At 30.5% G+C, this 25,769-nt stretch overlaps 2 protein-coding genes across 2 annotated transcripts; one reads left to right on the top strand and one right to left on the bottom strand.

The window, feature by feature from the left end:
- The first annotated feature begins 15,957 nt into the window (after positions 1-15,957).
- On the top strand, positions 15,958-17,613 carry LOC147078345 (cecropin-like). The gene is made up of 2 exons (XM_085960550.1): positions 15,958-16,145; positions 17,291-17,613. The coding sequence occupies exons 1-2, from the start codon at positions 16,035-16,037 to the stop codon at positions 17,375-17,377; spliced, it is 198 nt and encodes a 65-aa protein (XP_085816676.1). The 5' UTR covers positions 15,958-16,034; the 3' UTR covers positions 17,378-17,613.
- Positions 17,614-23,230: 5,617 nt separating this feature from the next.
- LOC147078344 (cecropin-like) lies at positions 23,231-24,896 on the bottom strand. Its single transcript, XM_085960549.1, has 2 exons — positions 24,723-24,896; positions 23,231-23,519 (listed from the first exon to the last, which is right to left on the bottom strand). Exons 1-2 carry the CDS (start codon positions 24,831-24,833, stop codon positions 23,433-23,435), a joined length of 198 nt encoding a protein of 65 aa, XP_085816675.1. The 5' UTR covers positions 24,834-24,896; the 3' UTR covers positions 23,231-23,432.
- Between the last annotated feature and the right edge of the window lie 873 nt (positions 24,897-25,769).

The raw sequence follows: 25,769 nt of genomic DNA, 5'->3' as shown, positions 1-25,769 counted from the left end.
AATATATTTAGATTCTTACAGTGTTTTGTGTTGACGACGTATAATTATTCAAGCGAACACACATAAAAGTGACCGCAAGATTTGATAAACATTACTATAATATATGTATTAATAAAATTGGAATTTAAGCAATAATAGTCCTTTTTATTGTCAATACAACAATACACCTTGATAGTTCTACACAAATATACATCACCACAGTGGAATACTAGCGGACGCCTGTATATGAAACTGTGGGTGCTATGGATTAATCCCGGACAGAATTATCCATCCCAGAATAACTTTTTTAATCGTCTTGAAATCCCGGTACCTATTACAAAAAACATGTATTTCGCAACCAGGTTATTGATCGGTATTGCAAACTCTAGTGAGTTTGGTTTCGCAAAAAAACATATATTGTTCTTTTCAATGTGTATTTTATCCACAACAAATAAATACATATAGGTTTGGCAATTAATGGCTAACAAAAATTATTCGTACAAAGTAAATAAAGACTTATGTGGTATATTTGTAAATTAAAGTAGTAATTTACCTTTTTACAACTTTTGAGTTGTTAATATTGACAACTACTATTTCGGATTACAAATCTAACTTACAATAAATCTCTACTAAATATATTATTATGTTCGAGGTAGGCACTTCTTCAGGAATAACCACTTCAGCCAGAAGATGGAGAAAAATTTGAATAAATTTAGAATTTTACACTGCAATTGTTACCCCATTTCTATACTAAGTTTCAATCAATTAATTTTTTGACCATGTCTGATCCTAAGATCACATTACAGGCCTCCACAGAGTAAAGGTTTGTGTTAATAGATTTTTGTTTTTATAAAAAAAAGGATGTTAAGCAATTACTAAACCTATTAGTTACATACTTTCACTCCAAACACACATTGAAAATCAACATGTGTATTGATTATTAAGACCAACGATTTGAACCTCGGATCTACAACGTTATACGTGATCACTGGACGTCATATTATTTCCCAAACTTAAAAGAAATGAAGACCAAGGTACAATTGGATAAGAACACCGTTTGATAATTCATGCAAATATAATTGCATAACGTGGGCAGTTCAAGAAGATTTGATTGATATTAGATCAGACAATTCCCTTGAAGTCGAATTTGATGAAAGAAGTCTTACAGAATTTTGGATATGGCGACAGCAAGAATATCCGTCAATCGCGAAAGCAGCATCGTTAATCATAATTCCTTTTGCGACAACATACCTATGTGAAACAGCATTTTTATCATTACAGGTCGAGTTTATCAACGGAGACTTTGGAGCAAACCCTGCGAATTAGCATTTCAAACATTGTACCGGATATTGATGTATTTGGCAAAAATATGCAATCACATCCCTCTCATTAAATTGTTTTTAATTTTTAATAAAAATATACTTCAAATAATAATTAATGGTAAATAATGTACTGCTTGACTTTTTTTCTGATTTCGGGGGCCATGGTATGGAAAAGTTTGAGAAGCACTGCTCTATCGCATACTTTTGAATTTTATCTTTAACTGAAAATTAAAATATCGTACGTTTACACATAGTTAGAACTGACGATGATGATGATGAGACGAAAGTGTATTAATAAATAATATGACGTCATCAAGAAGACAGCTGTTACTTTGTAAGATTAGTGATAGTCGTTTTGACGGAGGAAATAATGTAGTCTATTAATTATTTGCTAAGCTTGCAATGTGTAACTTCATAGGAAAATCTCTCCCTACCACGAGGCGAGTAATATTTTATTGAAATGCTTTCATATTAAGCTGACATAATCTTCCGCAAATGAAGGAAAGCCCACTTGCCGGACAGGGTTTTATTTTTCTTTAGTGATCTTATTGAAGGGTGAGAATTATTTTTACGTATACATTTTTCTTAGAGAATGATTTACATTCAGAGCATAATATTCATTTTAATGTGTTTTCAATTTATTCTGCATGCACCAGGATTCAAAACATTTTACTTCCATAAAACTCTTGGCGTTAAACAGGGAAGACAATAAATAGCTATAAAAATAGATGTACTTAGAAAGGATCCCAGTAGAGAGGCCAAGGATGAGCTGTGAAGAAGAAGAAGGTAGATAACAATACAAGAGAACTTCTCAACGTTGATGATAGGTGAGGGGTCTCAGAGGATCGTGCAGGCTAATAGTAAAACATTGAAGGAGGCCTACACTCGAGTTCAGCTGTAACGCAACCGGAAGAAGAAGAAAAAGAAAGTATAGTTGTCATTTACTACAAAAGTGAAAATAATTACACAAGTCTTTTGAATTGGATCAACAGATCAAGCTATTGTTTTTTTTATGAAACTGCACTATTAATGGAATTAAAATTTGAAAGATGTTACTTCGAAAAAAAATAGGACATGTCTCAGAATTATTATTTTCCAACAAAAAATCTAATATTTTCAAATTTTGTGTATAATTATTATGGATATAAAAATAATTTAATGAATTATAATAACCAATTAAATAATTAAGTCAAAAGAGCCTGCTAAAATAATTTTCTTCTGTAAGTAATTAGTTACGATTTTTTATTTAAGAAGAATGCTGAAAATGTGACTATCACCTCTTATCAGTGAATAGACATATTAATTTTATTGCTTTGTACATGCATATTTTCAGAATGTTTATTTGTATTTTCCGACACTATTTTTGTATGAACTTTTAGTACACCGAATGGTACACTTAGATAATATGTATATAATATATGGATTGCCATAAAAAATACATCAATGAACAACAAAGGCATACAAAAGTACACGACGTTATAGTAGTCAACTTCATGAAGTCATACTATATTTTTCACGTCTTAATTTTCACAAACTTACGAATCGCTTTATACTACCACAAATTTATTTAACATAATATCTGTCATAAACAACATACTATTATTAATTATAATTATAATAATATACGAAGATAATATTGATTATTCTAACTAATTAATCTTAATCTATTTATTATATCGTTTAGGATTATTTTTTTGGTAAATTGTAAGCCCATTGCATACAACCTGGCTTGTAATGGAATGTAAATAAGATAATGTTTGTCGCACGTATAATATAACTCTTTTCAGAAAGTTTTTTATATTTAATAATTCTATACAGTCACAAGTCCGATTTTTTTCATGTCCGTCTATAATACAGCAGAGACATCTTTAACAGTGCCCATCAATTTATAACATTCTTGATGCTCATTCATTGGGCACAAGAGCAACATAAAATAGGAGGGAAAATAAATATTATCACCATCTCTGATGCTGTGATAGCTATTTTAAAGCCTGTCTTCGATAAGCTGGCGTGCCGGTTTCCCCCCCGCCCCCCCCGCTTCAGCATCCATCTTGGTCCCTCCCATTGAAAACTTGTAACAGTTGAACGGGACGGCACAGTGCTTTCCGTGTGACCTGTACGCCAGTTTATAGAATACAGACTCTAGTGAGTAGGGTATCCAGTTATCTAGAACGGGTTTTTACAAACACTTCAAATAATAAAAAGATGATTTTTTATACTTGATCCTTTACTTAGTACGTAATTAAAGTTTTACCCTATTTCATTGTATTAATTTATTATACTCGCGATAATTACCTATGTCAGTGTGTATTTACCTTTCGTGAGTGCGCATAGTGCACGAAGATGCCGAAGTGCAAAACCAGGGTCACCAAAAACGGCTCAAATAAAATATTACACAACTTACCTTAATTAAAATTGAAATTGAAATTCTATTAAGTGCCCTCGGTCGATAGCATTAATTCTTTGAATATTATATTATTTTTTGTTTTTTTCAAAATTTACAGAAACATTTTTTTTTTAATTTATCTGACACTCAAATCCACCCACAAAACGTCGTTCCTACCATAGGTAATAAATAATATATTATAATATTAAATTTGTACAATAAAATACATTTATTTAATCAAAAAACATTTTTTTTATTTTTTTTATCGTCACTGTTCTGGCAGAAAACACTAATTCGAAAAAATGACATATCGAGTTAGTACCAAAATGTTCCTTATTTCAAACTTTACCGTCTGGAAACCTTCTTAATAAATAAACAGTCTTTATTTTAAAGTCATCCTTTTTACGATTACTTAATACACTCACATGATAGACCATTTCAAACATTTTAGCAACTTCTCAACATTACTCAAAACTAGTATTCTCCAGTTAGTGTGTTTTGCCAGAACAGAGACATTATTATATTAAACTATTAATTACATCCGCCATATAAAGTAAAATCGGAAGTAGGTACTTATTTATAAGAATTAAAATTGATCGTAATATAATATCACTGCCACTTTACAACTATTATTAAATTTGGTATATGAATCATTTTTAGCGGAAAGATGTAGCTATCCAAGTTGTGCAGCAGATCCCACAACGGCGACCGCTGGCCCTGCTTTGACGATGCCATCACGAATATTTTGACCAAAGTGTTCCTGAAAGCAAAATAATATATCAGTAAATATTCTTGACCAACTAGAACTCGTATGAATTTGTATACGTAGCATTCTAAATACTTTTCTTCATTAGTTTACTGCTGAAAATAATCATTCATAGATACTAATAATTAAGTGAACTGTATAGAAATTTATTGGATTGTATTTATGAAAGTTGGAGTGCGAGGAGAGTGAAATAATAAAGTGGTTAGCAGTAACTTTAATGTTTAATGGTAATAATCATTGCTCCCGTAATATAAATAAGAATGAATAATTGTTTATATAATATGTTGCTATGATAACACAAAAGTGTGCACGGTTTCAATATAATATGTATCCTACTGCACTAATTGAGCGTAACTGTATTTTATTGTTAATCATTGTCTGTAGGAATCAAAAGATGGAGGGTATATGAAATAATTAAAGAAAACCAATAATACAGTGTAAGTCGATAATAAATGTGTATATTATATATTATAAATTTGTATCCTAGAAAAAAATCACGGTCATCCGATATATAGAACATGCGCATAAAGTAAAAATACACATAATGCCTGATTTTAGAGGAAATGTCAAACTTTCAAATTGCAATAACTCCATAATATGATATCGAGACTTATCAACTATTGGCAGTTACCCCACGACATTTTTAATTGTATGCATTAATTAAACCAACACAGTTTATTATCTAATTCAATGTTTTTGATCCGAAAAAAAATGTTTTAAAGGAGGACGAATGGTAAATTAATTACCACCCATATCTCAAGCAGGTTAAAAAGTTACATAAAAATGAATTTGTGGATTAAAAATAATAATCGGTACATTTTTTTAAAAATTAAGTTCTATATCAATAATCATTGGTATGAATATCCGATTATAATATTATCACCATATTTCTAAGAGAAAAATCAAAGTATTTACTAATTGAAAAGATAAAGGTGCATAATTACGACATTTTATAATTTTATATTTATTTAATTTATCATGTTATTGTAGACTTGTGGAGCGTGTTCGAACGGATACGCGAACTACAATTTGTGACAATTTTTTTTAATAGTACATAATACCTACCTAAATAATAATTTATAAAATCACAAAAAATACTGGTATACAAAATATAAAACGAATGGATAAACACAAAAAATTAGACTACTTACTAAATGTATAAAAAAACTGTAAGTTAGTTATTATAAATCTATTAACCAAAACGTCATATTTTTGAAAAAATACGATAAAATTAATAAAATTATTGCTTACAATTTTCTTAAATCCTTTCCACTTCGGCTCTGGCATCGGTGATGCAGCGGCCTGCGATGTCACAACCATAGCGATAAGGAAAATGGTGAAAAATCTTACTGACAATTTCATCTTGAATGAAATATTTGGCTTAATAAAAATATGTACTTAGCAAACAGAGCAATTCGTTTGAATGATTATTTCTCAAAATATTCGCGGTTTATATATTAAAATATTTCATACTAATTTAAGATAAGAATTTGTTTACATAGGTAATTATTTGTTGTTGTGAGAGGTTAATCCCCGACTTGAGAGAAAAGAGGATTCCCTGTCTTTAGAGGTGATATTGCTTAGTGTGAATTCATTACAAATAATGAAACGGTTCAATAGGTTATCAAAATATATCTAATATGTATTGCAGGGTTGGCGAACCTTTTTACGTACGCGTGCCAAAATTTCCCAAATAATATTTTTCGACTGTCTGACGTGCCAAACAGCTTTTCATGGCGAAAAAAAAGTTTTTTAGAAAATAGTTTTTAAAAATTCTATTAAAAATGTTCAAAAATTACAATTGTTTTGTTGTCAATCATTCGTCAAATTTCTAGCTGAAGGCATATCTTTTATTCTTTGAATATTTTTTTCATAGATTTAAAAATTCTAAAAGAGATCGGGGAAGCATTTAAACCACTCTTTTTTCATATTATATTCTCCATCACCGAACGGTTTTCCGTTCTTAGAGATTGTGTTTGAGGCAAAGTTATTAAAAAGTTAGCAAAGTAGGCAAAGCAGTTATTATATTTAAATGACTGCCGATAAAAATATTAATTTCATAAGGAATTTGATTAAATATTTTTATTTTTATTTGCCCGATCTTAAGGAACGACCTATGCAATTGTATATTTACATTAAACGTAATGATTATTCTTGAAACTGATTGAAGGCCTGCTATTTTTTTACAATGCGATTTATCGTTTATGCTCTTTATCGTAGTTTCCGTTTGCGCATCGATTGGTAAACATAATATGAAACACAGAAGAAAATACTTATGACTATGTCGTGATTATTTTTTTATTATTAGGTAAATACTATAAATAAGTACTTAAGCATATATTTATTTGTAAAAAAAATATATAAAAAAAACACTTTTTAAATAATATATATAAAATAGTAATTTCTTTTTTCTTCAAAATGAAATATTCGCGTGCCATAGGTTCGCCATCCTTGATGTATTGCATATTTTTAAATAATTATCTGCAATTAAAATACTACTGTGGTTTTGTAATATTTATTGTATTATGCTCTACGTCAGTCATGTATCATTTTGATATAATTATTTTAAAAACCGGGATAAATATGATTTAATTGATGGATTGATTGATTATATTGAAAGCGCATTGGCTAGATATGTGCAGTCTCTTATCTAGCATGATATCATGCAACTCTAGACTAAATGAAAAAGTGCTGCATATTTCTCTACTACTGGAAGAAGGGTCTTGAGTCTCACTTGTCGGAAAAAATACCCAATTTGGATTTACCGTACGCGTTAGATAAAACCCTCAATTGGAGCAAATTGAATAAGCCTACATTTATATCTGGAAAAAAAACCAAAACCCTGATTCAGAAGGAAAGCTCCAGGATTAGTATCCCCAAAGGTCGGTAAGACGGCCGCCTCAAAGACTAATACAGCATATCAGGAAAAAATGGTGATTTTATGCTAGGCCCTTTAAGGTCACACACGGCACAATATTTATGAGGATTGTTGGCTACGCCTCCAGTATATGGGACCCCAGAATAAAATCGTTACCTAGAGTTAGAAGCGCTTAGCGAACAGAAAATCTTGCAAGTCTCGTTGATAAAAGCCTACAGGACTCCTCGATATACACAACTAAGTACGAAAATCAATCATCCTCATATTGAGAGTGATCAATACTACCATTGAGGGCGAGATCTTAGGGCGTACTTTACAGGTAGACTGTATGCACGTTCGTCTACAGCAATGATACTCAACCTTTTTTTCTTCGGGCCAAATACATATATTTGTAAAGTAACGCGGGCCGCATCACTAACGGTGTAACGAAAAAAATCATGAAACCCCCCCTTTTTTACAAAACATTTTTGAGATTTTAAAAATTATAAACAAAAGTAATGTGTATCCAAGCGTTTATTTCAAAATTAAAAATCATGTTCCGGATAATAAATGTGTTTCGGGCCGCACATAAAAGCTTAAAGGGCCGCATGTGGCCCGCGGGCCGCAGGTTGAGTATCGCTGGTCTACAGGATATAAAACGAGACATGGTAAAGGTGGTCAGCATCTACCAAGGGGCGACAAGCGTATGTTTTTTTTCAGGGGTGCCATGCTGCCTTCAGATAAGAGAATTTAAGATCAACACACTGTGTAAGCCAGTCTTAAATCAGCCATGGTGCCTTCGTGGTTAAGTTACACGGCTTTCATTTGATAGAACATGGGTCGGAATACTCATGAGGGTTCGACCATCAAGACACTGAATACGTCATCTAAGACTGCCGCTGATAGAATCCAATCAATCAAAGCTGTTTATCAGGATCCCTCCACACACATAGCCACGCCAACTTTACACCAAAAAATGCCAAATTTTAGCTGCGTTGTATGGAAACTGGAATAATTCAGGTCTCGCGAGCCGGTACAAAAGTGTAAGGCGCGTGGTTTATTATTGGAAATTCATATTTTATAGTGACAGATTGGACCCTTCTATACATGTACACCGTCACGTTTAATTTGAGCTTTTAAAAACTTTCCTTCTTGATAAGATTCCCGAAATGCACTTATTATGTTAGTGAACGTAGCAAGCAACAATGATAGATGAAGAAAAATAAGTATTTATATATTATTATTGTTTATATTATATGACCATCTTTAGAGATGGAGGAATAGTAAACTTCCAGGAATTGGATCAAGTAGAAAACTGTGAGAAAAATGATTTCTGAATATCATATAATTGATACCTGTAACAAGTCTCAAATCAACAAGTTAAAATTACTGGAAATACGCCAAGGAAACTAAAGTCTATTGCAAGCTATATAAATAACCCTTAAATTGTTTCACAATCGGATTTAATTTTTTAATGTTTTTAACATTGATGTATGCCCTGGCCAAGAAGTCATCAATTGATCGACGATAGATGAATGTATTTAATCCATCATTGTACTTTTCACAATATTTCGTTCCTTTTTCCATTAAATATTATGCTTATTCCATCATGGCTTTGTGCATATAAACTTTCCCAACACATGTTTTCCTACTAGTGTAGCTGCGTAATTGGAATTCAATATTACCTATCGTCCACAGTGCTTCTGGAGTTGGCAAATTGATAGAATATGATGCATTCTATTATTTAGTCATTACATTGTTTTTAGAATAGTATCATTAATTCCAGTTTCATTAACCTTTGTAATATGGCTATTGTCCTTCACTGTACTACGTATTAAATTATCATTTAATATCATTACAAAACATAATAATAATAATAATATGTTTTGTGGATAATTATTATGGATATAAAAATAATTTAATGAATTATAATAGCAAATTAAATAATTAAGTCAAAATAAGCCTGCTAAAATAATTTTCTTCTGTAAGTACCTAATTAGAATTATTTTAGAAGAATGCTGAAAATGTGACTGGATTATAATATCACGTCTTATCAGTGAATATATTAATTTTATTGCTTTGTACATGCATAATTTCAGAATGTTTATTCGTATTTTCCGACATTATTTTTGTATGCCCCTTTAGTACATCGAGTGGTACATGTATGTTTTATGGATTGCCATAAAAAAATACATCAATGGACACGAAGACATACAAATTTCTAAATTTACAGATACTTATATTTTTTTAAATCTATCACTCAGATCCACTGACAGATCGCCGTTCCTACCATGGGTAATAAAGAATATACAATATTGAATTTTTACAATAAAATATATTTATTTAATCGAAGAACATTTTTTTATTATAAACTATTAATTACATCCGTCATGTAAAATAAAATCACAAGTAGGTACTTTTTATAAGAATTAAATTAATCATAATATAATATCACTATCACTTGTATAACTATTATTTGGTATAGGTATGTATATTTTTTAGCGTAACGAGGCAGCTATCCAAGTTGTGCAGCAGATCCCACAACGGCGACCACTGGCCCTGCTTTGACGATGCCATCACGAATATTTTGACCAAAGTGTTCCTGAAAGCAAAATAATATATCAGGAAATATTCTTGACCAACTAGAACTCGTATGAATTTGTATACATGGCATTCTCAATACTTTTTTTCATTAGTTTACTGCTGAAAATAATCATTCATATATACTAGTAATTTAAGTGAGCTGTATAGAAATTTATTGGATTGTATTTATGAATGTTGGGATGCGAGGAGAGTGAAATAATAAAGTAGTTAGTAGTAACTTTAATGTTTAATGTTAACAGTCAGTGCTTCCATAATTCACGTTAAAATGAATAAATAGTTAATGTAATATGCCAGTTTGATAACACAAAAGTGTATACGGTTTCAATAATATAAATAATGTAAGACACTGCACTAATTGAGTGTAACTGTATTTTTATTGTTGATCGTTGTCTACAGGAATCAAAGATGGAGGGTATATGATATGGTTAAAAAGCCAATAATACAATGTAAGTCGATAATTTAAGTATTTATAGTTGACAACTTATTACATGTCTATATATTTTATAAATTTATATACTATAAAAAAATTACGGTCATCCATAATACCGAACATGCAAATAAAGGACAAATGCACATAATGCCTGATTTTAGAGCGCATGTCAAGCTTTTAAATTGCAATAACTCCATAACATGATTTCGAGACTTAGGTAATTACCAACTTTTGGCAGTAACACAACGACATATTAATTCTATTCAATAATTAATCCAATTAAGTTTATAATCTAATTCAGTGTGTTTATTCCAAAGTCGTGCGCGATCAAAAATGTTTTGAAGGAGGACAGATGATAAATTAATTGCCGCGCATATCTCAATCGGGTTAAAAAGATACATAATAACAAATTTATGGAATTAAATATATTTTACAACATTTTTTAAAATATATGTAAAGTCCGATTTCAAAAATCATTGGTATGTAGGTATATTCGATTTTGACGATGCATATTTTGCACATTTGCAATGCAAATAATGTATAATTTATAAAATATATATAATTAATAACTAGTAGATAAGAGGTATATAAATATGACCTTTTAGAATTACATTTTTATTTAATTTATCATGTTATTGTCGAGCGTGTCCAAGCACGATTTTTGACAAATATTTTTTTTGTTATGGTAAATAATATCTACTTTATATGACAAGTATTAACCAAAAAATATTAATTTATAAAATCACAAAAAAATGATAGTATACAAAATATAAAATGAATGGACAAACACAAAAAATTAGAATACCTACTCAATATACAAAAAAACTGTAAGTTAGTTACTATATATTACTATAATATTAATAAAAATAATGCTTACAATTTTCTTAAATCCTTTCCACTTCGGCTCTGGCATCGGTGATGCAGCGGTCTGTGATGTCACAACCATAGCGATAAGGAAAATGGCGAAAAATCTTACTGACAATTTCATCTTGAATGAGATATTTGGCTTAATAAAAATATGTACTTAGCAAACAGAGCAATTCGTTTGAATGATTTTTTCTCAAAATATTCGCGGTTTATATATTAACGCTTTCGCTGCTGAATAGATAATGAGATTTTAATTGCCCCCTTTAAAATGCACGTTAATTACATCGATCGGCCGCCTGGTCATTACGCACCGTGTGCGTCTTCCGCGTCCAAAGTATTAAACTATTTTATACTACTTACAGATAAGAATATTGTTTACATAGGCAATTATTTTTTTTGTGAGAGGTTAATTCCCGACTTGAGAGAAAAGAGGATTCCCTGTCTTTAGAGGTGATATTGCTTAGTGTGAATTCATTACATATAAAACAGTTCAATAGGTTATCAAAACATTTGTAACATATTGTATTGCATATTTTTAATAATTATCTGCAATTAAAATACTATTACGGTGAAGTAAAATTATTTATAGTATTATGGTCTAAGTCAGTCATATCTCGTATTGATATTATTATTTTGTAAACCGGGATAAATATGATTTAGTCGAAATCGGACTCCCCTGGATTTTAATATATTGAAAGCGCATTAGCTAGATGTGGTCTCTTATCTAGCACGATATCATGCAATTCTATACTAAATGCAAAAGTAGTTGCATATTTATCTACTACTGGAAGAAGGGACTCGAATCTCTCCTATCAGAAAGCAACCCAATCTCTAATAGACTTTTTGGGTTTATCGTACGCGTATAGAATCGTCAATTGGCGCAAATTGAATAAACCAACATTTGCATAAAAAAAAAACCAAAACCCTGATTCAAAATAAAGCTCCAGGATTAATATTCACAGAAGGTCACCAACAATGCATATGGGTTAAACCACGGTACATTTCTCTGAAGGATTCGCGAAGGAAGGCGCGATTCTTGACGTTACGTTGTCTTTAATACGGTTGCCTCGAAGACTAATACAGCATATCAGGAAAAAATTGGTGATTTTATGGTAGGCCCTTTAAGGTCGCATACGGCGCAACATTTATGAGGATTGTTGGCTACGATTTTAGCATAAGGGACCTCAAAATAAAATGATAATCTAGTGTTATAAATGATTAGCAAACACAAACTCTTGCAGGTCTCGCTAACAGAAGCCTACAGGATGACATCATCAGACGATGTTATGAAAAGGATGCTGCTCCTCGATCTACACATCTAAGTACGAGAATCGATCATCCTCATATTGAGAGTGATCAACATTACCATCGTGAGTGAGATCTGAAGATCACATTAATTCTACAGGATAGCAATTGAGACATAGCAATTTAGGTGGTCGGCATCCTCCAAGGGGCGACAATCGTATCTGTTTTTTTCAGGTGTGCTATACAGCCTTCAGATAAGACAATAAAGATCATGACACTGGGTAAGCTAGTCCTAAACCAGCCATGGTGCCTTCGAGGCCATTTTACACGGTTTTCGTTTGATAGAATATGGGCTGGAATACTAATGAGGGGTTGTCCATCAAGACGCTGAATACGTTATCTAGGACTGCTGTTGATATAATCCAATCTATCAGAGCTGTTTAACAGGATCCCTCCACGCACATAGCCATGCCAACTTTACACCAACAAATGTCAAATTTTAGCTGCGTTTTATAGAGAATGGAATAATTCAGGTCTCGCGAGTCACTACAAAAGTGTAAGGCACATGGTTTATTATTAAAAATTCGTATTATATAGTGACTGCTTGGCCCTCTCTATACATGTACACTGTCACGAGACTTTTTGATTGAACTTTTAAATACTTTCTTTCTTGATAAGTTTCCCAAAACGCGGTTATTATGGTAGAAACTATGGAATAAGAAGTAAAATAAGTATTTATATATTATTGATTATATTATATGACCATCTTTAGACATGGAGGAATAGTAAACTTTCAGGATTTAGATAAATTTGAAAACTGTATTTATAGTGAGAAAACTGATTTCTGAATATCATAAAAAATGGTATAATAAGTCTCAAATCAAAACATTAAAATACTGGAAATACGTCAAGGAAAGTCCAGCTATATAAAAAACTATCAAATTGTTTCCCTTTCGGGTTTTTACATTGATGTATGGCCTGGCCAAGAAGTCATCGATAATCCATTATTGTACTTTTCACAATATTTCGTACCTTCTTCCATTAAATAATATTATGCTTATTCCATCATGTCCTTACGCATATAAACTTTCCCAACCCATGTTTTCCTACTAGTGTAACTGCGTAATTGGATTTATATATTATCGTCCATAGTACTTCTGGAGTTGGAAAATGGATAGATTATGATGTATTCTTTTATTTTGTCATTGCATTGTTTTTAGAATAGTTTCATTAATTCCAGTTTCATTAACCTTTGTAATAATATGGTTATTGTCATGCACTATAAATACTACGAATTAAATTATCATCTAATATCATTACAAAACATAATAATAAGTCACATTTTCTACAATGTTTGTATATTATTTCTAACATTGGCAGCTTGGCATATCCCCACACGCAGGTTTCTTTGTGCAATATTGAAGCTACATATTGACGCATCAATTAAATACATATCCTTACAACTGTAAATAAAATAAAACATTTTGTTGATTATTGAGTTTCTTTACTCTTGAGGTAAAACTAGTAAGAATTTTTAACATCATGATGTATTGTCTCGTCATTATCCGTAACATGTACGAGGGGACAATGCAATAAGTCTATTACTAACATACTATTATTTTAATTTTAATATGCGCATATTATGATATAATATAATTATAACAAATAATTTATTTTAATCGTGGTATATTCAGACATGACCTTTTTCGTGAACTAAAATAACGAGCGTTATCTCAACTAACGATTTTAATGCGGGGTGTAAAGATTTATAAATTATAAAATTATTTCTTCTAACCAGCTTAATAGTATTTAATAGTTTTATAGGTCGAAAAATTATTACGATTCTTAGGTAAACACCATATAAAAGCTACAAGTAACCAGTTGCTTAGCGAATATCTCTCATATTTCAAGGTTGTGTAGTGTGTAAATGTAGTTGTAAAAAAACTCAACAAATCACTTGTGCTGCCTTCAAAATTTCCTCATCAAACTTAAGACCGTTAAAACTTAGAACAAATTTCTGCGGAAAAATAGCATATCATTGGCCTATTATAGACGAACTTATTCTTTCTTCTTTCGACCATGTCCGTTCCTAATAAAATAAATGGGCCTCCACAGAGTGAAGGTGTGTATTAACAGATTTTGTTTTTACGAGAAATGGATGTTAGCTACTTGCTCAAACCATTAGCTCCATGCTGTGACTCATACACAAATTGAAAAACAATACGTGTACTTCTCAGACACAAGATTCGAAGCGGGACCCATGACGTTGTAGGCCGACGCTTAATCCGCGCGGCCATCATGGGCCTTTCAAATATATTTTATGAAAATATCGAAGCCATAGCAGAGCTAAATCTACATAATAAATACATTTATATATATATATATATATTTTAAAACACCTAATAATCCTAACCTTTTAATCCTAATAAGATTATATTATACTCGTAGATTATAATATAGATTGTAGAGGTTTGTATTAACAGATTTTGTTTTTTACGAGAAATGGATGTCAGCCACTTGCTCAACCTATTAGGTCCATACCCTGACTCACGCACAAATTGAAAAACAATATGTGTACTTGCCAGACCCGGGATTCGAACCTGGGACCCACGGCGTGATAGTCCAATGCTTACGCCGCGCGTCCACCGTGGTCGGTATATTATTATCATTGTAAAATTAGTCGAACACTGAATCCGAACCTTCAATCTAGTACAAATTAATTTTAAGTGCGATTTATTTGTTTGAATTAATCGAGATAAAATCTTGATTAACAAAGAAATACTGCTTTCCGCTATTATTAATAAAGGCTATAATTATTATTTAAAATAAAAATTGAAAATTGTGAACAATTAAATAATGTGTGATTAAATGAAAAATATTGTAAGTAGATATTTGATTGTATTTATTTAAAGCATTTATTGTTTTAAAGTTATCTAAGATAACTTCTGACTAATCTAGTTTTATCATTTCGTAGAGAAGGAAATGTAGAATCATATTCAATAGGTATCTTGAAACCAGTGAAAATCAAGCTGTACAAGTGGTATTATTAATTTTTGTTGTTTTCTATGAGGCTGTTTGAAATATTGGAAATACATACTTTTAATTTTGACGTAAATACGCATAAAAACTACATAATATAGAAACATAAAGAATATAAGTACATACTAAATAAGTTCATAACCAAAAAAATAATAATTAAAAGTGGAACGCACCAAAACTTGAAGACATTAATAATTAGGTACATGGAAGTATCGGAATTTGTATTTTATTATATTCGATACATTTAGCATTTATTATTTTATTGAAATAATCGTATATTGTTGGAAACTGGGACTAAAAAAATACCCGAATCAAATCTTGAACATACAAGTAATGTCATACGTTATCAAGCAATATTAATTAAAAACAAACAACAATTTACTGATAACTTCGCGGGAATTCCAAGAACCGTCTTATATGCAAACTTGGTAATATAAAAGCCAGTAATTTTCGCTAAAATTCATCATTCAAGTGACAACTTGCTATCAGATTAACACATTCTCTGCATTTGAAAGTTGAGTATATATTACCAATAGAAAATGCGTTTCTTTGTGAAGTTCTTCTCTCTCTTCTTCGTGTTCCTGGTGTTGGCATCACAAGTGTCAGCGTCACCTGTACCTGAGCCAAAATGGAAGGGATGGAAAAAGATTGTAAGAGCCACTTATATCTATTAAATTTATATTTTGAACAATAACATTCAAAATTTTGAAAGTAAACACAGTTATTCTATACATAAAATTTACTTTTTTTTGTGCTACAAAGTATAAGTATAAGTGCCACAAATTCTATTAAATTTATATTTTAAGCGATTAAATTTTTATATATGTATAATCAATTTATTTGGAAAATAAATTTGATGTACTTTAACATAGCATGATAGAAATCTCGATCGGTTTCGTTTATTTAGACGACCATTTTCAACTAGTCCTAATTATTATTAAATAATACACATGTAGTTACACAAGTTATTCTAATTAAAACATAACTATTAGGGAATTCTGCAAAACTATAGTTTTTATATAATATATGTATATATATTTCATTGAAAACAGATCCTGTGTGTATAAAAAAGCAAAATAGTGTGACAGGAATCAAAAATTAATCACTAGAAAATTAAATTAAAAAAACTCTGCAAACGTAAGCCAAAGTTGATTTTTTTCTTAATTTCAAATAGGGGCTTAAAAATGATAAAACATGTTTTTATATCGATTGTTAATCAATCTTCATGGTTTTTAAAAAAATATTACTTTGTCAGCCTTCATTACAGTATTGGTACTCATAAGATTAGTATATTTTTGCATGTTAACAATTGTTTTCTTTATATTATATCATTCTGATGCCGCTGTTATTCTCACATTATTATCATACATTTTTGAAGGTTTTTTTTTTAAATATTATAAAAAAATAAATCATAATAATATATGTAATGCGAATTCTATATTCTATCTGATACATCAAAGCACTGTATATAATAGAAGCGAATAACTGAAGCATAATATATGTACGCATTATACGAGTATTACTTGATATTGGTTGTACTTTGTAATATGTGGAAAATGAAATAGAAATACTTCGTTGGAAAATTTGAAAATGTGGCTTTAATCCAGCACTGGATTGACCTGGGCTAGTGATAGTTATATAGATGTACTTAAAACGTATATATTTGTATTAACTTTAGAAGACCGCGATGACGTGTCAGCCGGATAATAAAAGCCACACTAGGAGTAGAGTATACTTATCCTACATACTTCAATTATTTAAAAGATTATAACATATTTTTTTTACTTTTTTTCAGGAGCATTTTGGGCAAAATATTCGTGATGGAATCATCAAGGCTGGGCCCGCAGTCGCTGTCGTTGGTTCTGCTGCAGCCCTTGGATAAACTAAATTAATTTTCGACTTTAGTTTTTAAATAATGTATCGTATTTTTTATTTATTGTTGAAATAATTGTACCTTTAATTATATTTTTTATCATAATTTTGTATGCTTATATTGTATCTATGTAATAAAATAAAATGAAGAATGCTGCACAGTATACGGATATTATTAGATTAATCAGGATATTATTCATTAATATCCATTGTACATAGACATAATCAATAAAAAGGCAAAACATATACATTTATTTTATTATCGTTGATCACCCTAGAAACCCATTTTTGGAAAATAAAATCTGCATGACATAGCCATAATAAACAATAAAATGTGTTAAAAAACTATTATTAACTCAAATTTCAATTTAACGTTATCGTTAATAAATAACACAATGTTGTATCTGCACATTGCCTAATAAATTCTCAAATAATAATCAAACTCACGCAAGTGGAATAATTTATATTGATATATTATTTGACTTGCAATTTGGTTTAACACAATTACTGATTTCTAAATTGGCAGTTCAAGGTTTAAGCGTCGGCTTATAGTGTCGTGGGTTTCAGGTTCGAATCCTGGTCTGGCAAATAAACATATTGTTTTTGAATTTATGTTTGTGTCTGAGTGGACCTATTAGGTTGAGCAAGTGGTTAACATCCATTTATCGTAGAAACAATATTCTGTTAACACAAACCTCCACTCAGTGGCGAAGGATGGAGGTAGGCTGTTAAGATCCGCCATAAATAGTGGAAATTACACTTTGTCAGTCATAAGTACTTCTTTTCATTGAAATAAGACTACATTTTATAGATGGTGTTGGTTAGTTTTTTAAATTCAATTGAACCCTGCTAAAACCAAACCATAATAGATAATAGTCAAAAATACTTGTATATCAATAAAATATCTAAAATTATGCAATTAAATCATACATAACTATACATACATAATTTATAGATATAATAATATGTTTTATATATATTATAGTTTGGTTTAGGCAGGGGTTAATGAATTAAAAAATGAACTAACAATATGTGTAATATGTATTATTAATCCAACGTAAACAAATAAGTATGAATGAAAAAGTGTGCAAAATTTTGTCGTATCGCCGAAAATATACCAAAACTATTATGGTTTGTGTTAGGCAGGGTTTCATTGATTTTTAAAAACTAACCAACATTGTCTGTAAATTATAGTATTAGTTCAATAAAAACAAATTCGTATGACTAACAAAGTTTAATGTGTACTATTTATAGCAGATGCTTACAAAAATAAAAAAACTATTACTTACTCAATAGTAAATGCTATACATAGGGGTAATATTAAATAATCATTATAACATTTTAAAAGTGTAGTTGTATATTTACGACTTTTCAGGAATAGTGTTCTCACCGTTTCAAATTCATCGTTTACTGTGTCACAATTTACGAAAATTTATAAAACAAGCTTATGACATGGTTTTCAACAATTAATATAAAGATTACTTTTGGTATAATACGTATAAATCGAGAGAATAAAAATATCATATCCGCCATGTTGTTTTACCACACGAACTTGAAGTAGCTCCAGAATACCAACATTACCAACTGTCTTTCTCCGATTCGCATTTTTTAGTACATAAATGATGGCGTGTTCCCTCTCCAGTCTTTCAATCTCTTTGTTTATGACACATTTTTCGCTCCCATTGTGAGTTTTACCCAAATTTATGGTTGAGTTTATGTATTGTTACAATTATTGTCAATATTAAGTGGTGAGAGTAGACGTGGAGATATTATAATATAATGTGGAAAAGAGATAATTGATAAAATTCCTTGTTAAAATTGAATTGAGGCGGTAGGAATTTTTTGTTCGCAAAGCATTTTTTATATTGTATTGTAATAAACAATTTTATATAATGTGTATTGACTACTTTAGTTCGCTACTCAAAAGTTGTATAATACAGAGGGTTGGAGCGGACCGTTATTTGAGTTGCTCCGATCCGGGACCTAATACTTGCTCCAGCTCCGCTCCGGATAAAAAGTTTATATAGGTATTATTTATGTATACATATGGTAAAAAATAAAAGAAATAAGTAATTTTAAAATAACCGTTGTTTTCATTATTAATTCCATTAAAACAATATTCCGGCAGCAAATCGTCTTTCATTACTTGCCTATTCTTCCTAAAAAGTTAGATTATTTAGCATTCGTTAGTGTTGCCGTATTTCAAATAATTCTAATGTTGCACATTGTCAAATTTAATATTTTCATTGTATTTTAGGACTAAAACTTAATAATAAAGAAAAACATCCGGAGCAGCGAAGCACTACAAATTTTCGATGCTCCGGGAAAACCCCATTGCTCCACTGCTCCGTGCTCCTGTTCCGAGCTCCGCTCCAACGCTCTGGTATAATATGAGCTGCATGGACCCCACAAGGGAGGACTGACAGGGCTCTAGCCTGGGGGCCCGGAGAGGTGAGTCGTCCAGATAAGTGAGATAAACACACATCACAAATTTGCTTTAATAGCAAAAAAAAGTCGCCTGTGGGACTATTTTCCTCCGATAGTTTTATTTAAATATATAAAAGTGTATCGATAGTCGACAACTCCATTATTCAAATGGGTGTATTGAAATGTAAAAAAAAAATACTAAATATATGCATTAATTTTACCGCGTACACTATTTAGAAAACGCTAACGGAGCATCAACTGCTATCGATAAGTAGAGGGGCCCGCCAAAATTCCTAGCCTGGGGGCCCGCTTCAGGATGTGGGGGCCATGATGAGCTGACAGCTGGGTAAATAAAAGTTTTATTTTAATTTATTCCTGATAAATTTAGTAACTATACAGTTCTAAAAAAATTGTGAAAGAAAACTACAAATTAAAATATAAACTAATATAAATCTATGATCAATCATCTGCATTTCATTTATATGTTCGGCGCCCAGTTGTCATGTCATCAAATTCGTTACGCCAAATCGTCTTATTTCCATTCACACAGGTCTTGGGAATATCTCTATAGGACACTCCCAGCACGTTGAAAAGAAACTCTCGTTAGTTATGCAATGGTATATACCCGGTATGATAAAAAGACATGCTCAGTGTGAGATATGAAGCACATGACCTGCAGATATTTCCATCACGTCATTTTTACAATACGATAAAGCAGACTAAAAAAGTAATGCCCGTTTATATTTAAATATTGATAAGCTTGTCTTCATTATCATTTTCTAAATATGTGGTCGATCGTTCTAAGACTATAAAATTCGTATGTAGTGGTACATACTTAAGAAAATACCTTGTAGTGTGACGACATCACATAAAGGGGAAGATTAACTAAGCAAATAATTAAAACATAAAAATGTGTTTTAGTATGTTTTTAGGTTCTAAAATATTGCAGTATGTAAAATGCCTCGACATAATTTTTACGGCATATTATAAATACAATTTCACTCTGAGAAGCATTTTTTAACGTACACCTCTTCATTATGATATTTTAAAATTTTGTTTATGGAGGCTGATTTTACTCGCTTCGTTCAGAGCAGAGCACTTGCAGAGTTTGTGCGTTGGATATAAAACACAATATATTGATTGAAAAAGACAATAACGCCGGTGATGAACCGTTAAACTTAGGATAAATGATATTTCATTAATAGTGTAGTGACTTTTTACACATAAGATATTAATTCACTCATACATTATGAAAAATAATAAGATTTAGAGTATTTGAAATTTAAAAAAACTTTGATTTATTTTTAACCATCGAATTTAGTTAAAACATTGTATAACATGGTTTACTACGAATGTGTACTGGTATGCAGTTTTCTTTTAAAGGAAAAATTAGCTAACGCAAGGCCGGTATGTAAGTACGACAGGTAATTTTTCAGAAGCATTTAGCGATAAAGATATGAGTAAGAGTGTTACAATATATACACTGGAATAATACAGTGTATTTTACATAGTTTATATCACTTCCCTCCATTTTGCATGTGAATTTCAACTGTCACTTTTATTTTTAGTATCTAGTTTATCGTCTGCGTTTTAGGATTGGGAGGTTGATAATTAAGACACTTTATTATAATATTTATTTTCGGTTATATTATAATTCGGTTATATTATAATCTACTCTACGGCATTGCCGGCTCGGCTCTGTTATTATTATTTAATTATTTTCGCAATCAGCCATTATTATTTGTTGGCTTCGATTCCGATTCGGGCCTCTCAAGATACACAAAGACATCCCCAAATGGGGACCATACGGGGGTGTTATATTTACTTATTGTATACACAAAATACATTCTTCTTTTTTTCTTTTCACTTTTAATTTTTGATTTTTTAAAACCGCGGGAGGGGGTTAGGTCAACAAAATCTAGCAGGTGCCATGACCCCCCGCGCCCCCATGAGTACACGTCTGGTACAATAAGTGAAATAGCATACTTACGTACCTTTGATTGATTTTGAATGCTTCTGATACCTACCTACTTAATTAGATTTCAATGTAACTTTCTTAATAATTAATCTTCTTCTTTGACCATGTCCGATCCTAATAGGATCATATGGGCCTTCCCCAGAGTGGAGGTTTGTATTAACATATTTAATTTTTACGAGAAATGGATGTCAGCCACTTGCTCAACCTATTAGGTCCATACTCTGACTCATACACAAATTGAAAAACAATATGTGTACTTGCCAGACCCAGGATTCGAACCTGGGACCCTCGACACTATAGGCGGGCGCTTAAGCCACGCGGCCATATAGGGTATACTCATATAATAATCTAACTATGTTTGAAATAAAACTCCTTTTTATAATTTTCGTATTATTCATATTAAAAAATGTCAAACTCTATTAGTAAACCCGTTGAGTACATATTGTATGTGTAATAGATATACTGTATTTCCGTATATAACATAATATATATACCATATCAGTTTATGGAGCCGTTATGATATAAATATTATTGCGTGGTAATGAGTTTTTTGATAAGTCTGTCTGATTTTAATGAATTCATTTAATTAGCATAGTATTAAAACTGATGTGATAAGCAAAATAAAAATATGATGATAGGCGACCGTTTTACGATGAATTTATCACTGCTGATGATTAATTACATTATTTTGTATTAAGACTCCTAGTTTTTAACCATTTCGATACCCCCCAGTTCAATAGGGGAACAACTCATAAAACCCTGTTCCAAGATAATGGCGTTTGATTTTTTTGCAGTAATTCTCATTATAATTTTAAAACCTTGATTTCGATGAAAGTGTACGTTTTTTTATATTTAATTTAGTGTAATTCATTAATGCACAATGAAATTGGACATTTTAATAAAGAATTAACCAATAAATTTGATTATATAACGGAATTACTGATTAATCTCAGAAAGGGTTATTCGATTTTATGACACATTAAAGAAACTTTTGATTATTTTTTTTTTGCTGAATTATAAAGAGAAGATTATTCTACATCGAATGGCATTCTTAACTCAAAACCTTTAAATTTTGAGTTGCTCCTCCATTGAACTGTGGGTATCGATTTGTTTGTTTAATTTATATTTTACGGTTGCTGTATTATTAAAAAAAGTAACAAAAGTAATACAATAACCCACAGGTAGCTCTCATTTAGTTGACTTTATGCTTGCGTTATTCAACTTGTTAGTAAAATATATTATTATTTATGAAGAAATAAAGTAGTCAAATACGAATGTTTTGATAAATAAAGTAGTGTCGGATTGATGGTATTTTAAAATATTAATCTTTTATAATATGTCATTGAAAATAAGAATAACGTTCCAAATACATAATATAAGTTTCTGTGTAATAAATGTAATAAAATACATATTTTTGAAATTTTATTAATTATAATAATATTATGTACAATAAAAACAATTTAAATTATTATGCTTATAATATATACTGCTATAGGTACTATTATTAGAGGTAACTACTTGGTTATGTTATAAGCATATATAAAGTGATCAACATTATAATTTATTGTATGATTCACTGTTTAACAGTTTTAAATGTAACCATAAAAATATACGTAATTGTAAAACTAGTGATATTAATTAAGTAATTAGAAAATTTAGTTTATCCAAGGGCTGCAGCAGAACCAACGACAGCGACTGCAGGCCCGGCCTTGATGATTCCATCACGAATATTTTGTCCAAAATGTTCCTGAAAAAAGTAAAAAAATAAATATTATTTTAATAGTCTTTAAATCAATAATTTAAGTATGCTGGACCAGTATACTCCATGTATAGTTCTGTTATCGGGCCAACACACCATCACCACTATCTGTGGCTACATTCATCTGTATATCGGCCCAGGTCAATCCACTGCTGGTCGAACGCCTCCTCTAATTTCTTCCAATCTTATGACATGTCTACATTTATATTATGAATCCCGCTTATTAAAAAGTTCCATATCAATTAGGTATATAATATACCTATGCTTTAGTAATTTATCCAATAAAGTTACTTGTTATTACATACTTCGATATGATCGCTTAGTATTTAAAAAAAAAAAACTCTTTAAAAAGTGTATAGAACCGGCACAAAAGAGTTTTATATGAGGACCAGAATGCTCTATTGTTCAAGGAAACTAATGATCCCTTATTATATATTTTTTAATTAAATTCACTAAAGCAATTACTAGTTATTAATTCTTATTTCGCCTTTCGGTATTTTTAGGCACTTGCATTTAATTTCATAATATTGATAGGTGCATATTATAGTGCATGAAGATGACAAAACCCGGTTAGAAAAAATGACTCAAATATAATATTACAAATCTTTGACCAATTTAAATTTATTTATTGAACTGTTGTTTACGTGGTACCCCATTATAATGATTTTGAAACAAATTTATTTTTGATAATTCCAATTTAACCAAGTCATTTACGTTAACAGCTGATTCGGACTATTAACCCGTCTTAAGCGTTGTAGTCGACCGTTTAGAAGATGGGTTTACAGCTAGAAACATCTGTCAACGTGTAGGTACGCCTCAATTAAAAATTTGTTTAAAAACCATTAATTCAAATTTAAATTCTATCAAATAACCTCAAATTATTAATTTGTTAGTAATGGTTAATTCTTTCTGAGAAATAATTTTAATGAATACAATTTGTACTAAGGCATCTGCATTATGTATTTAATAAAACTCATGAATACTTTTGAAAAAACGTCAGTTGAAAATGTAAATAAACAAAAGAAATTAATGGCATGTTGTATAAGAGGTACTAATAATTTTATGTGTAATGCAATAAAAAAGAGTAAATTTTATTTTATGTATAGATTAACTGTGTTTACTTTCAAAAATTTAAATGTTATTGTTCAAAATATAAATAATACGAATTTAATGGATATTAGTGGCACTTACAATCTTTTTCCATCCCTTCCATTTTGGCTCAGGTACGGGTGACGCTGATACCTGTGATGCCAACACCAGGAACACGAAGAAGAGAGAGAAGAACTTCACAAAGAATCGCATTTTCTATTGGTAATATACTCAACTTTCACAATGCACAAAATGTATTTATCTAATTGCAAGTTGTCACTTGAATGATGAATTTTAGCGAAAATTACTGGCTTTTATATTACAAATTACGAAGTTGACCGATTGTAGTCGGAACGATTCCGCTGTGTTATCAGTAAATTGTCGTTTATTTAATAGTATTAATATTATGTATTGATAACGTATAACATGTGCACGTTTAAGCTTTGATTCGGGTATTTCTTTAGTTCGTATTTTCAAGAATTTAGATACCTACGACTATTTTCATTAAATATTTATAAATAAATCTAAACAAAAAACAAATGTAGATGTTGACATCTTAGAATACACTAGTTAGTATGATACTCTTATATTATATTCTGTATTAAGTTTAATTATGATGTTTAAAAATTATTTTTATCAGAATATTTTCCTAACTATTTGAGCCGTGGCCCAGGTTAAGATTTTAGTTAAGGTTTCGCGACCTATACATAGATTAATAAAACAACTCACTCTTATAGAAATTATTTATTACATATATTGGTAATAATATTAATTCTTATTAATGTAAACCTTGGCTTTGAATAAGGTTTGAAATCTCATTAGTTCATTAATTTAGATAGGCTGCATCTTAATGCTCAGACACATGAATTTCCAGCAGTATTTTTTTTATTCAATTGAATTTTAATCGGATGTATTTGGAATCAAGTAAGACCTGCGTCGACGCAAGAAAACGGCAGTGACGTATGTCTCTTGTGAGGTCTTACGTCATCTTCAGGTTGCAATTTGATAGCTGAAGTGAATGCACATACTATATTATGATGCAGAAAATGGCAATAGTAACTAATTTAGTTTAAGTTTACTAATGTTGAATTTTTGTTTTTATTTTATTTCAATTAGAATGGACGATTATCTCATGACTTTATATTTCAA

Source organism: Rhyacophila brunnea, unplaced genomic scaffold (genome assembly GCF_057557595.1).
Source record: "Rhyacophila brunnea isolate RB1 unplaced genomic scaffold, BYU_Rbru_1.0 scaffold_11, whole genome shotgun sequence".
NCBI classification, from domain to species: Eukaryota; Metazoa; Arthropoda; class Insecta; order Trichoptera; family Rhyacophilidae; genus Rhyacophila; species Rhyacophila brunnea.
This window is presented reverse-complemented; position numbering and strand designations above follow the sequence as displayed.